The sequence below is a fragment of the Accipiter gentilis genome, chromosome 20, assembly GCF_929443795.1.
Source record: "Accipiter gentilis chromosome 20, bAccGen1.1, whole genome shotgun sequence".
Lineage (NCBI taxonomy): Eukaryota > Metazoa > Chordata > Aves > Accipitriformes > Accipitridae > Astur > Astur gentilis.
In genome coordinates, this window is record NC_064899.1 from 27,074,497 (window position 1) to 27,093,443 (window position 18,947).

General features: G+C 40.6%; 1 protein-coding gene across 3 annotated transcripts in view; it reads right to left on the minus strand.

Moving 5' to 3' along the window:
- ADCY1 (adenylate cyclase 1) overlaps positions 1-18,947 on the minus strand; it is a 498,640-nt gene that overhangs the window by 323,683 nt on the left and 156,010 nt on the right. The window contains exons 19-20 of one of the 3 annotated variants that reach the window (XR_007508915.1): positions 18,306-18,430; positions 14,061-17,475 (exon numbers count right to left, since the gene is read on the minus strand). Coding sequence is in view for 1 of the 3 variants with exons in the window: in XM_049823805.1 (XP_049679762.1) it covers positions 17,137-17,475; positions 18,306-18,430 (464 nt within the window). In the remaining 2 variants the exon portion in view is untranslated. Of the gene's footprint in view, positions 1-9,288; positions 17,476-18,305; positions 18,431-18,947 lie in introns of those variants that run through there. The other 2 variants (XR_007508916.1, XM_049823805.1) reach the window with 2 other exon arrangements.

Below are 18,947 nucleotides of genomic sequence, written 5' to 3' on the forward strand. Positions count from 1 at the left end.
TGTTACAGAGAACAGGAGGGACATAACTATGCAGAGATCAGACAGAAAAGAGTCCAAAATTAATGCAAGCATGCGGAGCTCAGCAGACGGGCTGCAGTGATGATATTACCTTGGCCTTGGTGTATCTGTAGCCTGGACACGAAACACCCAAGCTTTGGCAAGAGCGGCATCTTGCAGGCTTCTTGCGTCTTTCAAAGAATGACACATATGGTGTCCTGTGCTCACACGTATTCAGTATGAACCATTCCTTCACTAAAATTACATTCCTTGGTATGACCATCTTCCTCCTCAGCATTGTCTACCTGATATTTTGGAGCAATAATTCCATAGGTCTGGATCCAGCTGTTTGGTCTATGTTTACACACCTTCCTCTCTTTTGCTGTCTGATGCAAGATGGCACACAATTCCAGCAATATTATTATGCACTTCAATATATATTACATCAGCCTCCCACTGCTTTATGTTTATGGCCTGAAAGATTCTTTCGTTGATCTCATTTTAGGGGGTAACTTCATCTCCCTTTCTAAATGTGTTCCAAAAATACAAAACCTACATAGGAAATGTTTTAAATGTTTTTACTGCATTCCCTTGTGGAAACACTAATTTGTAATATTTTGACTTCCAAAACCAACAAAAGTGGGGAAAACAAAAACAGCACAGTGTTTTGTTCAAATTTCAGCCCCTTATTTCCAGTTCAAATGCACAAATTCACTTCAGAGACATGGGAGTTTGAGGAGGCCTCATCTGGAAGAGAGTGAAACTGGAACTGTTTTTCAGTTTACCAAGGAATAACATACATACAGGGACATGAAGGGACAGCTTTTTCCCTTAGTATTCTGGTCTAACCTGAGAGACCACGCTTCTTCGATCGCTGCCCTATTCATTTCTTCGTTTCCCACTCTGATGATGTTGCCAAACAGTTCTCCTGAAGGGAACTTGGATGCTGAACCGGCTCTGAGCTCATATGCTTCCCTAACATACTACATTGACCTGGGTATGTAATTCTAGTTTGTGAAGTCACAAATCTTGCGAAAGTGCCCAGGCAGTTAGGAGCTAGGTGCAGTCTTTCCTGGGCAGAACGGTGTCAGGCCTTCTCCCTGTTCTTGCAACTAGTCTGATGGTTTTTGGCGCAGGAGGTGATTCCACAAAGAAGAACATAATAGGCAGTAGGAGCTGGTAAGGGGCGCTCAGCACTCTGGTTTGTCTGACAACCCATGGTGGAATGACTTGTGTCTGGAGAACTGGAAGGAAGAAGAGCCAGAAGAAGAATATGAATGGTGGTGGGGAGTAAAAGGAGTGTAAAAAGAAGAAGAAGAAATGGAGAAAGGGACACAAAGGTGAAAATGCTTTCCTAAATTTAGAGCCATGTGGAAAGAATAAATTAGAAGAAAGATTAAAGGAATGGGCAAGACAAAGGAAAAAATAAAAAAGAAAGGAAATTAAACTGTATTTCCTAAATGATTTAGGAGACTTAGGCCCAGACTATAAGTTGTTTATGGATGAAACTCCATTAAAATGCAAATCTCATTCAAATTTCCATAACCTATTCTTCCTGTATCTGAGTTTCGGGTATAGGGAATTCAAACAGGAGTGCTCAAATTCAAACGAGTCTGCTGGTAAGGCTGAACTCCTCAGTGAAAATAGGCGTGGGACACCTCATTTGTTGACAGGAAGGCTGAAGCCAGCAGGCAGCCTCATCGTGAACCGACCTCTGCGGGGTAGTGCCTCCCCTGGGCATCCCAGCGTTATGGTACAGTGGGGCATGCAGAAGGAGCACAGCCTCCGTCCCAGTGAATCGTAAGGTCCTTGGGCAGCCACAGACATCGAAACGGAAACAGCCCAACACTCCCTGCGTACTTAGCCTATTTAGTACATAAAGCTGCACAGAGGGACCCAGTAGGACTTTTCAAAAGCACCTTAGCAATTTATTTCCACTGATTTCAGTAGGAATTACATGCCTGGGCACTACTGAAAATCCTGAGATTCATGATAGGGTATACAGTGGGGACAGTCATTTAATATATGTGTTTTGAAGACAATAGAATAGAATAGAATAGAATAGAATAGAATAGAATAGAATAGAATAGAATAGAATAGAATAGAATATTTTTTTCAGTTGGAAGGGACCTACAATGACCATTGAGTCCCACTGCCTGACCACCTCAGGGCTGACCAAAAGCTAAAGCATGTCATTAAGGGCATTGTCCAAGTGCCTCTTAAACACTGAGAGGCTTGGGGCATCGACCACCTCTCTAGGAAGCTTGTTCCAGGATTTGGGGACCCTCTTGGTAAAGAATGTTTCCTCATGTCGAATCTGAACCTCCCCTGGTGCAACTTCAAACCGTTCCCATGCATCCTGGCACTGGGTACCAGGGAGAAGAGCTCAGCACCTCGCTTTCCCCTTCCCCTCATGAGGACGCTGTAGGGAGCAATGAGGTCGCCCCTCAGCCTCCTTTTCTCCAAACAAGACAAACCCAAAGTCCTCAGCCGCTCCTCACAGTACATGCCTTCCAGTCCTTTCACCAGGAGAACCTTTGCTGAAACCTTCAGAAACCAAGGACTATATGAATTCTTTGTGGTCTGCTAAACAAGCTTTTCAGGGCCTGAAAAACACTTGTGTACATTTATGAACTTGGTCTCCAGCAACTTTAAAGTTTTCATGTTTTGGAAGACTTTCCTCATAGCTGGTAGAATTCTGCTGAATTATGATGCTATGATCACTGGAGAAAAATACGGCATTATTTATGGTAGTAGTGTGGAAGTGGTAGCTTTGCAACTGTTGGAACATCCCATTACTCAGCGTGGCAATGACCTTTCTTCTGGCCAGAGGCAGGGTCAATGTTTTTGGCTACAGTGTCCAGGAAAAGACCTGTGTGGTAAAATTCCCACTCCAACTCCTGTCGTAGGAGCATCTCATAAGCAGTCTGAGAGGAAGGGTTTAGGGAATCCTGGACAGATGGTTTGGAGGTTTCACAACCCATCAGAAGAAAAATGGCTCTGTACTAACAGCACACTGAGTCATGACGCGTGCTTCAGGTTATGTATTTCTACAGATTTTGGGTAGCGTACTTCTGCTATGACTGGGTGCAGCTGGACAACAAATCTGATTTTGTGCAGTCAAAATCACAATCTCAATATACTAACTGGGTTGCACAGCTGCTCAGAAAGTCAAACCCTTATTTAGATTTTCAAATCACCTTCCATATGATTCATTTCAGTGAGAGGTTGAGGAACAATGAGACTTGGTGCTCTGTCTCTGACCCATTGCAGATATTCTTAAAGGCTTTTAATTTAGATGTTGATGTTATAAAATTTTCACCTAGGTCCACCAATTGCAGGGAACTGAAAGTAGGATTCTAACAGCCAAATTTTTTTTCTGCTTTGATGCAACGTTAGGACTGAGTAAACAAAAGCCGTAAGGAACGCATACGGACAAGTTCAGTGTCACATCTTCCCTCGGCATGGAGCAGCTCTGCCCTCAGATGCAGTGCTTGCTGTCTATGTGAGAGGAGGATTAGGCTGTACATATTTAAAGATGCTACTATCTTAAGATCAATTATAAAACCTTAAGGCATTAAAAATTGTTGCCTCTCTTGGTTAAACAAGGTTGTAAGATACAAGTAGCCACTCTGAAACCATTGAGGGGAATGCCAAATTGAGAAAAGTATCTTTTTTATCCAAAGGTTTGGAGGATTAATATTTGACTTCAAAAAGTCTAATTACCTCAGTAGTAAGAAACTAGGTACACTTTAGTAGCAGTGGAGGTCATTGACCTTGATAAAAATCAATGTGCCACCACCTGCCTTTGTAATTACGTCAATGACTCCTCTTCATTATATGCTTATCCACTTCAGTCTTACAGCATGCCACGATGTGTTCTGTCTGCATGTTGTTTATTCACTAGACGGTGTCCCATACACTTTCTACGTGTTTCTACACCCCAGAAGTCGATCTGAGTTAATATTCAACTGGGACCTTTCCTCAGTAACTTACTGTGTGTTTTCTGATATGACTGCTCCTTTCTAATTATGTTGGCAGTGCTGCTGAGGAGCACATAATATTATTGCCAAAGTTCAATAAACATACAGAGTAACTATAGAGTTTGGGGGAAAACAGTCGGTGGTGCTTTCATGACCTTTGGCAACAGTATGAGCACAGTTTGGCCAATGCCAAACAAATGTCTAACTTCAAATCTCTCAGCGACCAGAAAATGATGGATTTGCTTTACTTTATTACATCTAATAATAAACAAAAAATGCTGTGTTTGTGCAGTGCAGTAGCATGGCCAGACTGAGTGCAGTCCTGTGCAGGAGGTCAGGCTAGATGAGTATCAATGGCTCTTTCTTGTCATATTAGAATTGCGCAGATGAATCCCCAGGTGGTCTGAGATGCGGGAATGCTGATGAAGTCATCGGAGTCCCACTGACTTAGTGAAGCAGAACATTTGTGATAGGGAAGCTCGTCTGCTTTGTCTGTGGTGGTGTAGTAATTGATAAGTTACACTGTCTCTATGAACCCCTCATTGGCATCTTCAGACTATGCCTAGTAAATGGAAAGATAAACATTCATAATAATCATGACTGCTTTGTCATCGCTAGCTCCTTCTACTTCTTCATTGCTAGCTCGCTATGGCCATGTCTAATAATAGCGGACCAATGTCTGGTTACAAGTATAGAAACAGCCTCAGCCTGGGAGGCTCATGGTAACGTAATATAAAAGCCAGTTTCTATTCTCTGAGCCTTGAGCCTGAAAACTTACGCAAACTACTGCTGCAGTTGATAGCAGAAATAATCTGCACAGGACTGGATGTTTAGGATGGGATCCTAAGTAGCCTGGCTATACCTCAAGATCCCCATCCTCAGATGCTCTCTCCACAGTTCAGCGGGTCTAACAAGAGCCAGAATTGTCACAGACAATTTCCGCTACGTGACTCACTTTCCAGCTGTGCCTTTTTTTCCATCAGACCGGCCCAAATGAGAATACAGTCCATGACTGGTACCTGTATAATTGTTTCCTTCCATTGAACATCATGTTCCGCCAGCAGGAACAGTGCATTAGGTGACCCACTGCCCCAGGGAATGGCTGCAAAACTGGAAGGCTTTGACATAGATATGGAGGCAATGCACCAGTAACACCTGGATGTACACCATGTCCTCATTTTCCGTTGTCCCCTTCCCCCTATTTCAAATTGACAAGAACAATTGGGCAAGAACACCAGTTCCAGTCCCGGGTGGTTTACGCTACAGAAATCCAATCCCTCTGGAGTTTCTCATCCAGGGACTGCATTTCTATAGCATAAACCACACACAACTGGGACTGGTGTTCTTGCCCAAAAACGTTAGCAGAGGATTTAAGCAACCCACCACTGATACTGCCTCATTCTTTAAGCAAAACAAATTCTCACACTGTGTGATTATGTCTCTGAAGTGATTCAACTGTGTAATGGGGCATGGCAGAAAAAATGTTTCCAAGTACCTGACCTGGGTCATTAAAACCAGAACGTACACTATCTCATTAACATATGAGCGTGTGTGTGTGTACATATTTTATATACAAGTATATATAGCTCTGTGTGTATTTATATACATAAATTCCCCCAAAACAACACAGGGAGGCTTGCACATTTTAGTATTAAGAGACAGATTTAAAATACCAATGTGGCAGAATAGGTGCAATGAAAGATGAAGGCCAGATCTGCAGTTTATTTATGTCCTTTTGACTTCAGCGGAGCTAGTCTGATTGACAGTTATGAAGATCTGGCACGCTGTCTTTCAGAGGGGAAGGAGAAAACAAAAAATGGCTACATAAGGCCTCAAACCCTTCTTCTCACTGGTGTAAGGGCAAACCAAGAACAGTTCCATCACACTCACTGTCATCACAATAATTCGGTACAACTCGCACTGCGCTCTCTAACCTGCAAGGGAAACAGATGGGGAGCCTTAGTCTAGCATTTGGAATAAAACCCCTTGCATCTGAGCCCAGGCTGTTTTCCATCACAAGGGACTCTGCATTTCCAAGTTATCTCAGGGCATATCTGCATGGACAGGCGTGACGGACCTGAGCGCCTCTGCTTTTGCTCTGAGCTGGCCAGATGGAAGTCTGCTGTGCTTTGGAAGCCGTACAATCAAATTACTTTGGTACTGTGCCCAAGCTTACAAAGTCTCTTGAAAGACACGTTACCTGATAGAACCCTATCAGTTTTCAAATCGATTTTAAGTTAACCTATGCAATTTTGCACTCAGGGTGGTTCTGTATCTTGCACAATATAAACTGCCTACAAAACCTACACTTGGCCCAAGTTGGCCAATTATTTCTGGCTTGTGGAAAGGGAGAGATGAGCTTCCCCTCCCCGTCTTCTGGTCTATGTGGCCAGTATTTTGCCAGTATTTGCATGTTTGCTTTTCTCTGCTTGCACAATGGATGGAGCGCTTGGCCCAAGCTGGCTTCCACTGTGGTCAATGCAGAAAGTCAACAAGACTCACAAGGGAGCTGAATTGTTCCCGTAAGGTTCTTCAGTTCAAAGCAATTGTGAAAATAAAATTGCAGGATTTCTAGATGCATGTTCTTAGCCTGAAAACTGAGAAACCGTAGCTGGACCCTCTGAAAGGCAGCTTGGTATAGAATAATGAATACAACTTGATTTAAACCAAACCCAAACCCAAAACCAAAACAACAATACCAAACAGCTGTTTATTCAAGCAAATTTTTTTTCTTTATTTTTAATTAGATCCCAGAAATTATAATAGTGCAAACACTCAGTATAAAAGTTGCAATAAGAAATTTACATTCACATTTAACATTTCAGTCCATTCACTTTTTAACATAAAAATAGGACAAATATTCAATTGCTCTTCTCAATTTAACAATCCTGAAAAAGACTGGAAGATACTCTACAATATTCTATTTACATAAAAATAGACCCGTATTATTAATGCAAATCTATCATTAGAAGTTACCCAGTGTTAAGTTATTGTATTGTACTATGTATATACATACATATATATATATATAGTGTATACCTATATAGATATAAAAAATATTTATATGTTCAGTGGGCTACAATAGTTGGAAAAATGACATCTTGACTTACTAGTTCATTCCTTAAAGTTAGGACTATTCATTTTATTTACCTATGTAGATGTTTCTGTTGTGATACAGCAGGCCTCCTCCTGGTCCCTTTGAAGTCACTGGCAACAACCCATTTGACATCAGTGGGAGAGGAACAGACACTAGAATAAGACCTGGTCTAACAATTCAACGATCGTCGAAGTTAATATTTCCATCAACTTTCCTGGGCTGCAAATCAGACTGAATGATCTTCGGAACGTCGTGTGCCAATTAAATAGGGAGAAGAATAGAGCTGGTTTTCCCTTGGAGGGATGGAACATCTCTACCTGATGCATATCAATTCTTTTTCAAAGTCTAAGCAGAATATTCAAGTTAGTTCAGAAGCAGTGCAGAATTTGCTGCAAACGTCTGCAGGTTAAGCAGCTGGTAAGATTCCTCTTGCACGGTCTTTGACCGAATACTTCCGTTGAAACCCCAAGACTGCATCCTTCCTTGCTCTTATTTTTTAATAAAGAGTGGCACCTGGACACAGCCAGCACGACTGCCCTTGAAATGAGTCTGCATGCTTAGTAAACCGCTAGGGAACAGGAACGAGGGGCTACCCCACTCTTGCTTATCAGTGTCTCTTCTCTGGGGACAGGAGCAGAGCGGCCGCCCTCCCTGGCTGCAGCTGCAGGGGGAAGCCTCGCTGCCCACCCTGCTGCCGCTGCCGGCCCCTGCGCTCCCACCACAGGGCGCGTTTATTTGCCCTTTTGGGTTTGCTGTCACACGTACTGCTTCCTAACCAGGCTACGCCAAAGCTACTTCTTTTCCCCTAAACACCTATTATATGAAAAATCTGCTTTTTGAAAATGTATTTTCTCTTCGAAAAAGAAGGAGTTTGCCAACCATGTGATGAAGGATGTACCGAGGAAGACGTAAGCAGGCCTGCATGGACTGTAACTGCCTGCAACAAAAACGTGATGGCACTGGACTGAAGGCGAGTTAAGGGCAGCAGGGGCACTAATTTCTTAAGCAGCAGTGTTTTATGAGCTGCAGGTCACATTTTTATGTCCAAAGAACAATTATGTGGTGTTTAGAGGCAGGCAGGCCTGCCTAGCTCCTTTTCCACTTAGTGCTATGGTGCTTATTACATTTAAATAATTCTAGGATGCTTAAAATTATGGGTAAGCCTACAATGGACACTGTGCCATTGTGTGTAGGCAGACCAATTTTGATTGTAGAACACGTGCTTCATGTGGTTTTGTGCTTCCTACCTTAGGCTGCTCAACATTTCATTACAAAAAGAGGGAATCAAATACACTTTCAAATCTTTTCAATTAACAGATCAGAAAAATACTTAACATCTCATTTCCAAGCAGAACCTATGGATATATACCAGAAAGGCAAAAAGCAGCCTCCTGACAGCAAAGAGTACAAGGACTAATCAGCAGGATAAAATCCAGACAGCTGTGAGTTGCAGCACAAGTTTTAGTGGCAGGCGTTTTAAGAGATGGGTCAAATTTGGCCGAATCTGCTTGAAACTGTGAAATGTGTGTATTACTAGTTTTGCATCATTACCCACATTCCATGTACAAGCCGATGATATCCACACAGACAAATCTACGCACAAGTATATTATGAAAAAGAACTTCCAAGAAGTGTTTTTGACCTCTGTCAGAATTTCACTGAAAATAATATCACTTCTCTAGAATTCTCTATATTGGGTTAAATTAAAAGTAATTATTAAATTAAATGGTAACTGCTCTTGGACTCTGGTTTTTACACCAGAAACTCTGAAAGCATTACCTTCATTCTTACTGTACTTTGTAACATTTTCCAAAGCTACCTCAGTGTAATAACTAGCTGCTTGAATGCAGAAAAGAAACTCACCATTTGCTTTGTCTAAGTCCAAATTTGTGCAGACAATTTTACTTGCAAATGGGAGCAAGTTACACAATCACTTCACTTCTTTTTTTCTTAATTGAACCCTAGTAACGTTACTGTAAAAAAAGCAGGAATTCTAAGTGAAGAAGGATTTCTACTGTAACAATTTAAAAATGTAATTATCATGCAGCAGTTACGTGATGGCACAGGTAATTAATTTTCATCTACATTTCATTGAAAATTCTTGATATATCCCTTGAATGGCATTTGAAATGTAAGAACAGACTACCTTTGCACCCATGCGCACTAAAGAGTAAAAGACGTTAAGAAATCACCTAAAGAACTTCAACGTGCCAGCTCAAATTTTTCATCACTGATGCCACCATTGACAGGTCTAGGATCAAAGCAGCAGGTCAGGCACTTGAAAGTAAGACACGATAGTGTGCACAACCGCAGTAATTAAAGCACACTTTAGCCTTGCCCACAACGAGAACTGTTAGCTCTTTCACCACCAGCAGGCTAACCTATGTCTAGCAAACGTGGCAGTGCAGTTGCAAGCTGTAGGTAAGTGTTCTGGATGTTTTTAATCAACGTGTTGTGGAAGCCTGTTCTGAAGAGGAGGGCAGCCAGCTTTTTCAAAGGAGCTCCAAACTATCTGGACAGATTGTCTGCAGAACTCAGTTCACTGTGTGTGCTGAGCTTTCTAGGAAATCTGTTATTTAGCTTGGACCAACATACACCTGTGCATGGCGTCCCTCCATAAATACTCGGAGCACTCCTTGCACCCACAAAACTGTGCTGGTAGTAAACCAAAGTAGGAAAGGAAGTAGTAAAAATGCTTCACAGTGATGCAGCACTGTTTGTTCCTTCAGTTTTATGCAGGTGTGACATGTCTGATGCCACAGAAGGCATAAAACGGGGATCCTAATATAAAGAAGCAGATCCTCCAGCATGCAGTAAGGCACAAGCAAAACCAAGTCCTTTCAGCACATAGGCTATGTACATTAACCAATGCTAATTCAAATTTCAAGGTGCTTCCTCATGATCAGAAAATAGGCATTAAAGGTGACAACCCCCAACCATTCCTGATAATTCCTTCTGACACTCTGACAGCCATTCACCAAGAGATCTGGAACGCTCTTGTGAATGTGAACAGACACGAAAACTCAGAAATGGATCTAGCCATGCAGTTAAACACAAGCCTTATTTTGTTGCGCTAGGAATCTGGTTGAGTACTCTGTCAGCTCAGATACTCAAGACCTGTCCCATGTCACAGAGCTTTACCATTGACTTCAGAAGGAGAACTGGCTTTTTACCTTTTCCTCTCAGCAATTGCTATCTCACAGGCTTCTTTTCTTTTTGTTATTTTGTACTCCTGCTAACTTTGTGCTTTTTTTTCCTCTTCTTTTCCTGTTTTTGTTCTTGCACCGATCAGATCGTAAGTCACACCAGGCTACCCAAGCAGTGTGACATTTTGAAGAGTAATTAAAGAGCAACAGGCAGCCTCCTGCTTATATGTACTTTTTCCCATTTATTTACATTTACATATTTATTCATGATTTCGATTTTGCCTGAAAACTCAGTGAGGATGGGACTAAAAGGAACAAAGAGCTAAAAAAAGCCTATATAGAGTCCCGGAAAAAGCCAATCATAAACAGGGTGGGGTAGAGAAGAAGAGTCCAGACTGCCATTAGTCACAACAATTATGCCACACTGAGGTGTAAAACCCACTGAATTTGAGAGGAGTTAGTTTATGACTGTTAGAAACCCTTAACTGCTGTATGAAGCCAATCATCAGTACCAGGTAGTGGTTCTGGTATGCAGGCAACTGGGATACATTGCATGAAACTGCGTCTCAACTTTGGATGACAGAAGTACTTGCAGAAGCTGTGCTGCAAGTTAACCCCACAGTCACCTGATTAAACATACAAGTTAATGGATTTCTAAGTCCTCTCATAATACTAGCTCAAATCTGTAAAATACAAGAAGTCCTTATTAATCCATAGTAGAAAGTATTCACGGTCCACACCCTTTTTCCTCTGCCACCAACCTCAGTGTTATGCCCCTACAATACTCCTCATTTATCATACAGCAATTATATATGTAATTTGAGAAGTAGCCCCAAGCTGTAGTGACACAGGCACGAGAACTTTAAAAATTATGCATGGAAAAATACCTCCAGAATTTAAAGTTTTGTTCAGCAGCAATATGGGAAAAATCAGCTAGAGGACTGGATATTAATTTCTTATTCCTATGCCACTGACGCGGGCCTCAAGCTGTGGGTTAGGCTGTGACGCCCCTGTAAGCATGGCTTTAGTGGGGGCAGGACTAGCATCAGCACAGAACCCAGATGGCTCAAAGCCAGAGAACCCAGTGAACCGTCTCCTAATAGTTCTGTTAAATACTTTCTGCTTAGCAATAGAACTTATTTGGAAAACGAGTCAAAAAAGCTAACAAAAGTAAGGCAACAAAATTAATTTTTATATATATATATACACATACATATATATACATATATGTATGTATCTAGGAAAACAATCTATTTGCATTGTGTACTTTTCACATACAATAACTTATTACCACATTAGAAATATACTCTGGGTAACGTCGATGGGCCAAATTCACCTCCTTTACCTTCCATAGTGTTGCACCTGCATACAGCAATGATGGATTTGACACTTGGTCATTCTTGATGACAATACTACATCAACTGCAGTATCAGAGAATACCCATTGAATGCCAGATATCACACCATTATGAACTAGAATATCTGCTTGCTTTTTATATTACAGTAAGTAGAGTTTATTGCTTCTAATGACCAGAAGGTACCTTATGAAGACAGCATAGATGTTGATAACACTTTTCATATACTGTATTATGGATCTTGGAACACTGAGGTTGGCAGATCACAATCTTTAAATAATTTTTCTTCTTTATTTGCTGTTTGCATTTTGATTTTGCTTTGCTGAACGCACATGCAACTAGTGGATTTAACTCTGTGCCAGAAGTGATATGTCAAAAACATTTAGGAAAACTTACTGTTTTGTTTTGTTTTACTGAAGTCAGGCATGAGTGGCATGCAGTAGATTGCAAGGAAAAGCAAAAGGACATCCATTTCCAAAGGATTTATAATCTCCATGCACATGTAAAACGTCTCTTACAAAAATCATTAACATTTGTTAAAAGTGTGCCTTTTTGCCTCTTTTTATACAAGTGTACATGCAATTACCTGTTCGAGCTAAAACTATTTACAAAATTTCATAATACAATACATCTTTTAAAGTGAATAATACATGAAAGGCCAATGTTTTCTGTTGTTTTGTAACACTGTACAAGATTAAAAATAAATAAGGCATTATAATACACGTTTATCACAAATTAAAAAATGTTGGTTTTCACTGTAATACAAAACTCTAACTTGAAAGAACATTATGGCTAAATAGTCCTCCTGCCTGGGCAGAACATGTACAGAATCTGGACATGGTGATGTAAAGAAAACGCTTTGCTTCTGCTACAAGCAGGAATTCAACACATGAAAATGATTCACGCTACTTAATAAGGTGTTCAGACTCCTCAAAGCACTGAAATGGCACAGGTCATATACTGTTTCCCTTTGAACAGTGACTCCCAAGTACTTTCTTTTGCCTTACAGATAAATTACAGGCAAAAGCGTGAAAGAGATTTAGGTGCGTGACCTACTCTCGGTTACAGTGTTGTAAAATACTCAGTTCAGTACCGACGCGAGACATCGCTGTAACCCAAAGCAGAACTTGGCCTACAGAAGCTCAACTCCTGACCTTCATAAACATGCTAAACTCCTGGTGATTTCTGCAGGCCTGTTGGGTGCATAAGGGATGCAGATTCAGCCCTAATGAGCTGAAGCTTTTGACTCTCAGTCTCACCTAGAGAAAGCAAGGGAGAATTTGCGTGTGTTTTAGTGAAGACGAGGGAGTGCGACTTGCCACAGCGCGAAGCAGGTACTAAAGCCAACGTATTTTACAGGCTGGATAAAAAACAGCTTTCTAGTCAATGCGAATGGAAAATGTTTGGAAACATCTAGCCAGTAATTCAACTGAATGCCAGTTTGTCATCTCAGCAGAGAATAATAATTAAAAAATCATTTAAAGGTAAAGGTAGCATAGGAACACTTTGAAATTAGCTCCCAAGACAGTGAAGTCTGAAGATCTCTGATACTTATCTCCTTATATAAAGAACAAAAGACATAGATTATTACTATTATCTGAAAGAGAGAACGTGCAAACTGATGTGAAATATTGTGCTTGCTATTGACAGACATCGACATGCCAAAATGGCATCCCTTTGTTGGAGGGCTCATATCGGTTAATTATTTCAAGCTAACAGCTGCACAAAATAGTGAACAGAAGTGCAGGAGGCTATTCTGCTCACAGCACAACAAGTTACTATCCTCAGTTAAATGTGAGGGACTTTTGCGTGCTGTGGGGCAGAACTACTCCTTGTTGGGGCTACAGCAAGGTCACCCAGGCAAAAGTTATGGGGTTTGACCAGAAAATTAATAAATGCAGGATAGGAAATACAACTGCATGCATTAAGGTGGACACAACCCAAATCCCACAGAAATCCAAGGAAATCCTTCTGATGATTTTCAGGGATATTGGAATGGGCCACGTATTATCTTCAGCCAATTGCCAATAAAAATTTGATGACAAGCTTCTCTAATTTGGCAGAAAATGTGTATTTGTGGGGTTATCGGAAGTACTACTACTACCTCCTTCTATGTGTAAAACTTACTGAACATATCAAAGAACGCAGAAGAGCAGAGAGATTAAATCTGTCATTTAAAGCTATCACACGAGAACTGAAATAAAACAAATGTACGCAGAAAAGGAAAATGGGGGGAAATTATATGAATAGGGAGGGAAAGGAAAGCATAAAGGCAAGAGCACAGCTTCATTATATCATGATTTCAACAGGCATTTAGTTTTCCCTGTTGGAATGGCTGCTGAAGACTGCCTATCATTTTCACATGGCTTTTTACTAATTTGTGCCTTCGCTGAACGTTCTTCATGATTCTCTACTGCTTAGTCCAGGACTACATAGCGAAATAAAGTTTTCCCCATAGTAAAACCAGCAACAACAACCACAACAAAAATATGAAAAAAGGTAAGACTCAAACAAAGTCTGGAAACTGCCTCCAAAGACACCATCACTGATGCTGTAAGCTAGCGCATGCACACTGGACTGGCTGCAGCACCAAGAAGCCATCCTGGCCCACTCAACCGGCTCCGGAGGCACAGACCTCCTGCAAAAGGGCCGAATGAGAAGCTGATGATGGACTCTGCCTGTCTCGTCCTTTCCATTCGACATGGAAAACATTAGTACGAAGTCACATACCACATTTGACTGTTGGAGACAAGTAATTCTACTAGCACCTGCTAGTCTTTTAAAATATTAACATGAATAATCCAAATTTACCTTGCTACATGATCTTCCATTGACTTTACTTCAGGACTAGGCTGGGAATGAGTCTGGGAATGAGTCTGGGAATGAGAACAGTCCAGAAAATATTAGCACAGAGGACAATTCGTTTCTGCTCACTGTCCATTTAGTGATAAAAGAAACAATGGCAATATGCCTATATCTTGTACCTATTAAAAAAGTAACAAAGAAATAATTTCACTGTAAGCTTTTGGGGTAGGCCAATGGCATATTTGGTCTATGTGTTCACATACTACCAGATCTACTGTGAGGATCTGAAGATGCTTTTAATAACAATACATGTAAAAATAATGTTTCATTATTATCAGTGAAATTATACCAAATTCACTGATTCAAAAATTGCGTAACTTGGGCTTTTTGCGAGTGGAACTAAGTGATTAATGCTATTGCACATAATGCTTTCCATTTTGGTTAAATATTTAACTTACCTATGTGATGATTTAGTTCTTACAAACCTATTAGGAAACATAAATATGCAGTGTACTTTACATGGATACCACTTATTCAGTTTAATTATGTAAATAGTTGTTCTTTTTAAATCTGTATTCTCTACATGTATTTATTTAAATGGCTTTGAATGCCTCAAAACCAGAATTAAATTATTCTAGAAGAATGCCCGTGAACTGGATAGCTGTTAGGGAGGTAAAGAACTGCAGTGACTTTCTACAGATCAGTCAGGGTGCATACACCTAGTACAGTAGGAAGCAATTCTCAGTTTTTTATAGTCGCTTTAATCACAACACTGATTTTGCTAGCTTTGTAATGAAGCACCTAGCTGACAGGGTAGATAAAAATTAATTAAAAATCCTGCTGAAAACCACTGGAGTCCCACAGCAGCCTGATACGCCTACACGGAGAACTGAAACTCCTGCAGCATTTCTTTAACCATCTGCAACTGTTGACACAGTATTTGTCCATACACTTTTAACACAGTGACTGCTCCAAAGCAAATGCACATTGTAAGAGAATCACTCAGAATACTCTTTCCACTAAAATCAGTAATGAAATAGGCCTACCAAGGGAAATGTGACACCTAGTACATGCATGTCTTCTACTGCACAATCTGGACAACGTCTGCAGTCTTGGGTGGGTTTTCCAGGTTTGGTTTCTTTGGTTTGTTTGGTCAGGTTTTTTTCATTTTTTTTGTTAGTTAAAAGGAAGTTTTGCATGTTTTTAGACAACATAAAGTTTTGCTTCTCTTTTGGAAAGCAGTGAGGCTGGTTAGCTTGTGCATCCCCACCTGGACAGTAGGGGACCTGCCCATGGAGCACATGTCACTCAGCAGGATGACCTCCAACTGCCCGCACCTCCGGTACAGAGCTGCATCCCACATTTCACACCCAGATCAGCGTTTCAAGATGAAACCATGAACAATAGGATGTGGGCTGCATTAAAGGAAAAAGCAGTCAAAATATGTTCCCTTTTATGCAGATTAAGAGCAGGCCTCACTCTCCTGGCACATTTACCAGTGTGCTCCTCATTTGGGCAAAGTTTGACTGTGCTTATTTCTCAGAATTATAGCTTTCTATAATTGTACAGCTTTGAAGAGTGAGCCTGGGTAGAATCAAGATATAATAAAACTGTGGCATAAATTTAAAAAATCAGTTAAGATGTAAGACTGTGTTGGCAAACATACAAATGTCACAAAGCTAGCAACAGCATGTTTGTCACCAGTACAGGACTATTCTTTGAGCTGTTTAAAAAGGTAAAGCTAAATCCTGGAACTGAGCCACAGGACCTGTGCTGTTTGTAAAAGCCTGAAATAATACCATCTTTCTGCTCTTCAATAAAATCAGCACTGTACATAAAGGAATGTTTCTATATTGCATAAGCGTATTGCTGTGCTTGCAGGGTGGCTCCTCTGTCGTCCACAGTCAAATGACCTGTGAAGAGGCAGCAACTTCTAAACTCTACCACCCCTGGTTGTTTTGTGTTTTTTTTTTTTTTTTTTTTTTTATGGAAGGAATATATATTGTTCTTCTGCCAAACCTTTAAGCTCTGTGGTTTATCTACTTCATATGCTAGTGTTATGGTTTGAATTGGAATTTTTTTGAAGTTTTTGGAGCATGCAAAGACAATTTTAAAAAATACATAGGGTTTAGCAATTAGCTGAATCCAGCCTTCATCTATCTGCCATTGACAGCAGAATGAACACTGTTGTCATTGCTTTAACCCATGCACTGGGAGCACAGTTTCTCTAACTCTTGCTGTAGCCCTGGAGAGTCTCCAGCTGCCCCCCACTCCACAGCTAAATGCAGTTCTGCTAATCCCAGTCCCAACAATGCTGGCTATGACAGAAAGAGAAATCTCTTTGCAGGTGGATGTGTAAATAAATACATATTTTTATGTTTATCTCTATAAATCTCTATTAAGTCTACACAGTACTTTGTATATGTGCATATATAGATTAAAACATATATATACACACACACACATACATAATTGCTTGCACGTTTATCTAATTTTTTTTCATTTACCCTTTAAAAATGCCAAGAAAATATTCCTCATTTCCAGAAAATCAGGTTTTGACTTTTCCTAACAGAATTGCTAGCCCTTATATGTTCCATCCCAAGAGTTCGTTACACAGTCCCCAAGTTCTCTTTGGTTGGGTTGTAGTGGTCCTTGGTTAATGCCATGGCCTATGACCTCTGATCTCTTGGTAAAAATTCAGGCAACCATCGCTCCCAAGTTCACCGCAAATGGCACAACCAAATCTCCTTTGCTCTACGCCTCCTTCACAGCTGGCACAGAAGGAAGATAATGCAGTGTTTGATTTGTGTGAGTGGCAGATGCCTGACCTGCTCCAAGCCCAGCTTTTACAGTAAAGCTAGCAACTGAGGACACTGATGGACAGCTGGTGCCCAGTTTTGTTTGAATGTTTGCTCTCCCGTAAGGGTACATTTTCCGCTCTAAGTTTAAAGACCGTGTTTGTGAATTATTTCCATCAGCCTTTCCTTCCAGGAAATAGGTCAACATTTCACCTTTTCCCTTTACACTGACTTTACCCCTGCACACGAATTCATAACTGCACCTTTTTAATATCCGCTGAACTTCTTCTGTCACCTGAAGACAGAAAAAAAGAACTATTAGTTTTTGCTGTTCATATAAGGTTAACCCTTGAAGTGCCCACCCTTCCCCATTTTACTTCTCTGTCATGAAATACGCATAAACAGAATGTAGTAGCACCTACTGCTGCTCTTGGGCTCACTTAGATTTTTCTTAAGGAATTAAAAATCACTGACCAAACTGGAATCTGAGAAGCAGAACTTCTGCTCTTGAGCTGAATAATTACACAGCCAGATTAAGCTCCGTCCAACAGAAATGTGTAACCAAATTGTCCACTGTTGTAAGCTGGATCAGTTCCAGTGACGTTAATTTACTCCAGAAGAACTTTTGATCCCTGGAGACTAGACAGGTATTTTGGACAAAGGACTGCAAGAGTTCATTGAGGTTTTGAGAGGTGCAGCAGAGCTTCTAGACAAACTCTAGCAGAACAACAATGTTCTCTGTCTGAATAGCCTCTCCGATCCAAAGTATCCAAGGAATTTTTAAAGCTACATAAAACGCAGCAGGATGCAAATGGACATAGATCCTTTCCTTGTAGTCCTTATTCAGGCAAAATTCCTACAGCACGAGGACTGGCCCATGCAGTGTCGGCATTCCCAGGCTTGCCTCCAACTGTGTGCAATGCAGCAAAGAACTCTGTTTCTTCTGATGGGAAATGATTTATTTGAGGATTTCATTGCCTCATTGAATCATCTGGAGAATGTTGCCCTTTTCATAAGAACTACAAGATCAAGTGAGGCTGAGTTTTCTAAGTGGTCTTGAAAATGTAACCACATATAAAACAGGAGGTATGTAAAGTTTGCAAAATTGTCTCAGAATTCACTCACCTGAATTTTCCCCTGCACTCCAGTACTATCCATTCGGCTGGCAACATTTACAGTGTTCCCCCAGATATCATACTGTGGTCTTCTGGCTCCAATGACTCCAGCCACTACTGGCCCAACGTTAATACCTAAAATCAAAACAATGAGTTTAGTTTCAAACACTACAGCATATTATCCAAGAGAAACATGAATCCTGCAAAATAGATTTAACATAAGGGCCTTAGAATTTTTCTGGTCATAGGACTTAATACATGTTAAATTAATGCCAGTTGGACTTCTGTATTTGTAAGAGGTTTAGAAACAAAATAAAGACATACATAGAGATATCTTTTTGGAAATGCAATATGATAGACAACATAAAAATTTGGCTCATCTGTGGATTTTCTTTTTTTTGTTGTTTAAGAAAAGAAGAAAAGAAGTGGTAGTGCAGAGTTTAGCTGTAGAACAATTCAGGACAAACGGTTAAAGATCTTTAATTGTTTGCTACAACTTCCACTGTGGTTGCTCATATAAAGCCTTTTAATGGAGGTTTTCCAAGTGGAACAGAAATAGTGGCCTGGAAGATACGAGGAATGGGGTAAAGGAAGTGTGTCGCATTGGTTGTCAGTACTAGACAATTCAGATTAGGCAGACACTGCAAGAAGA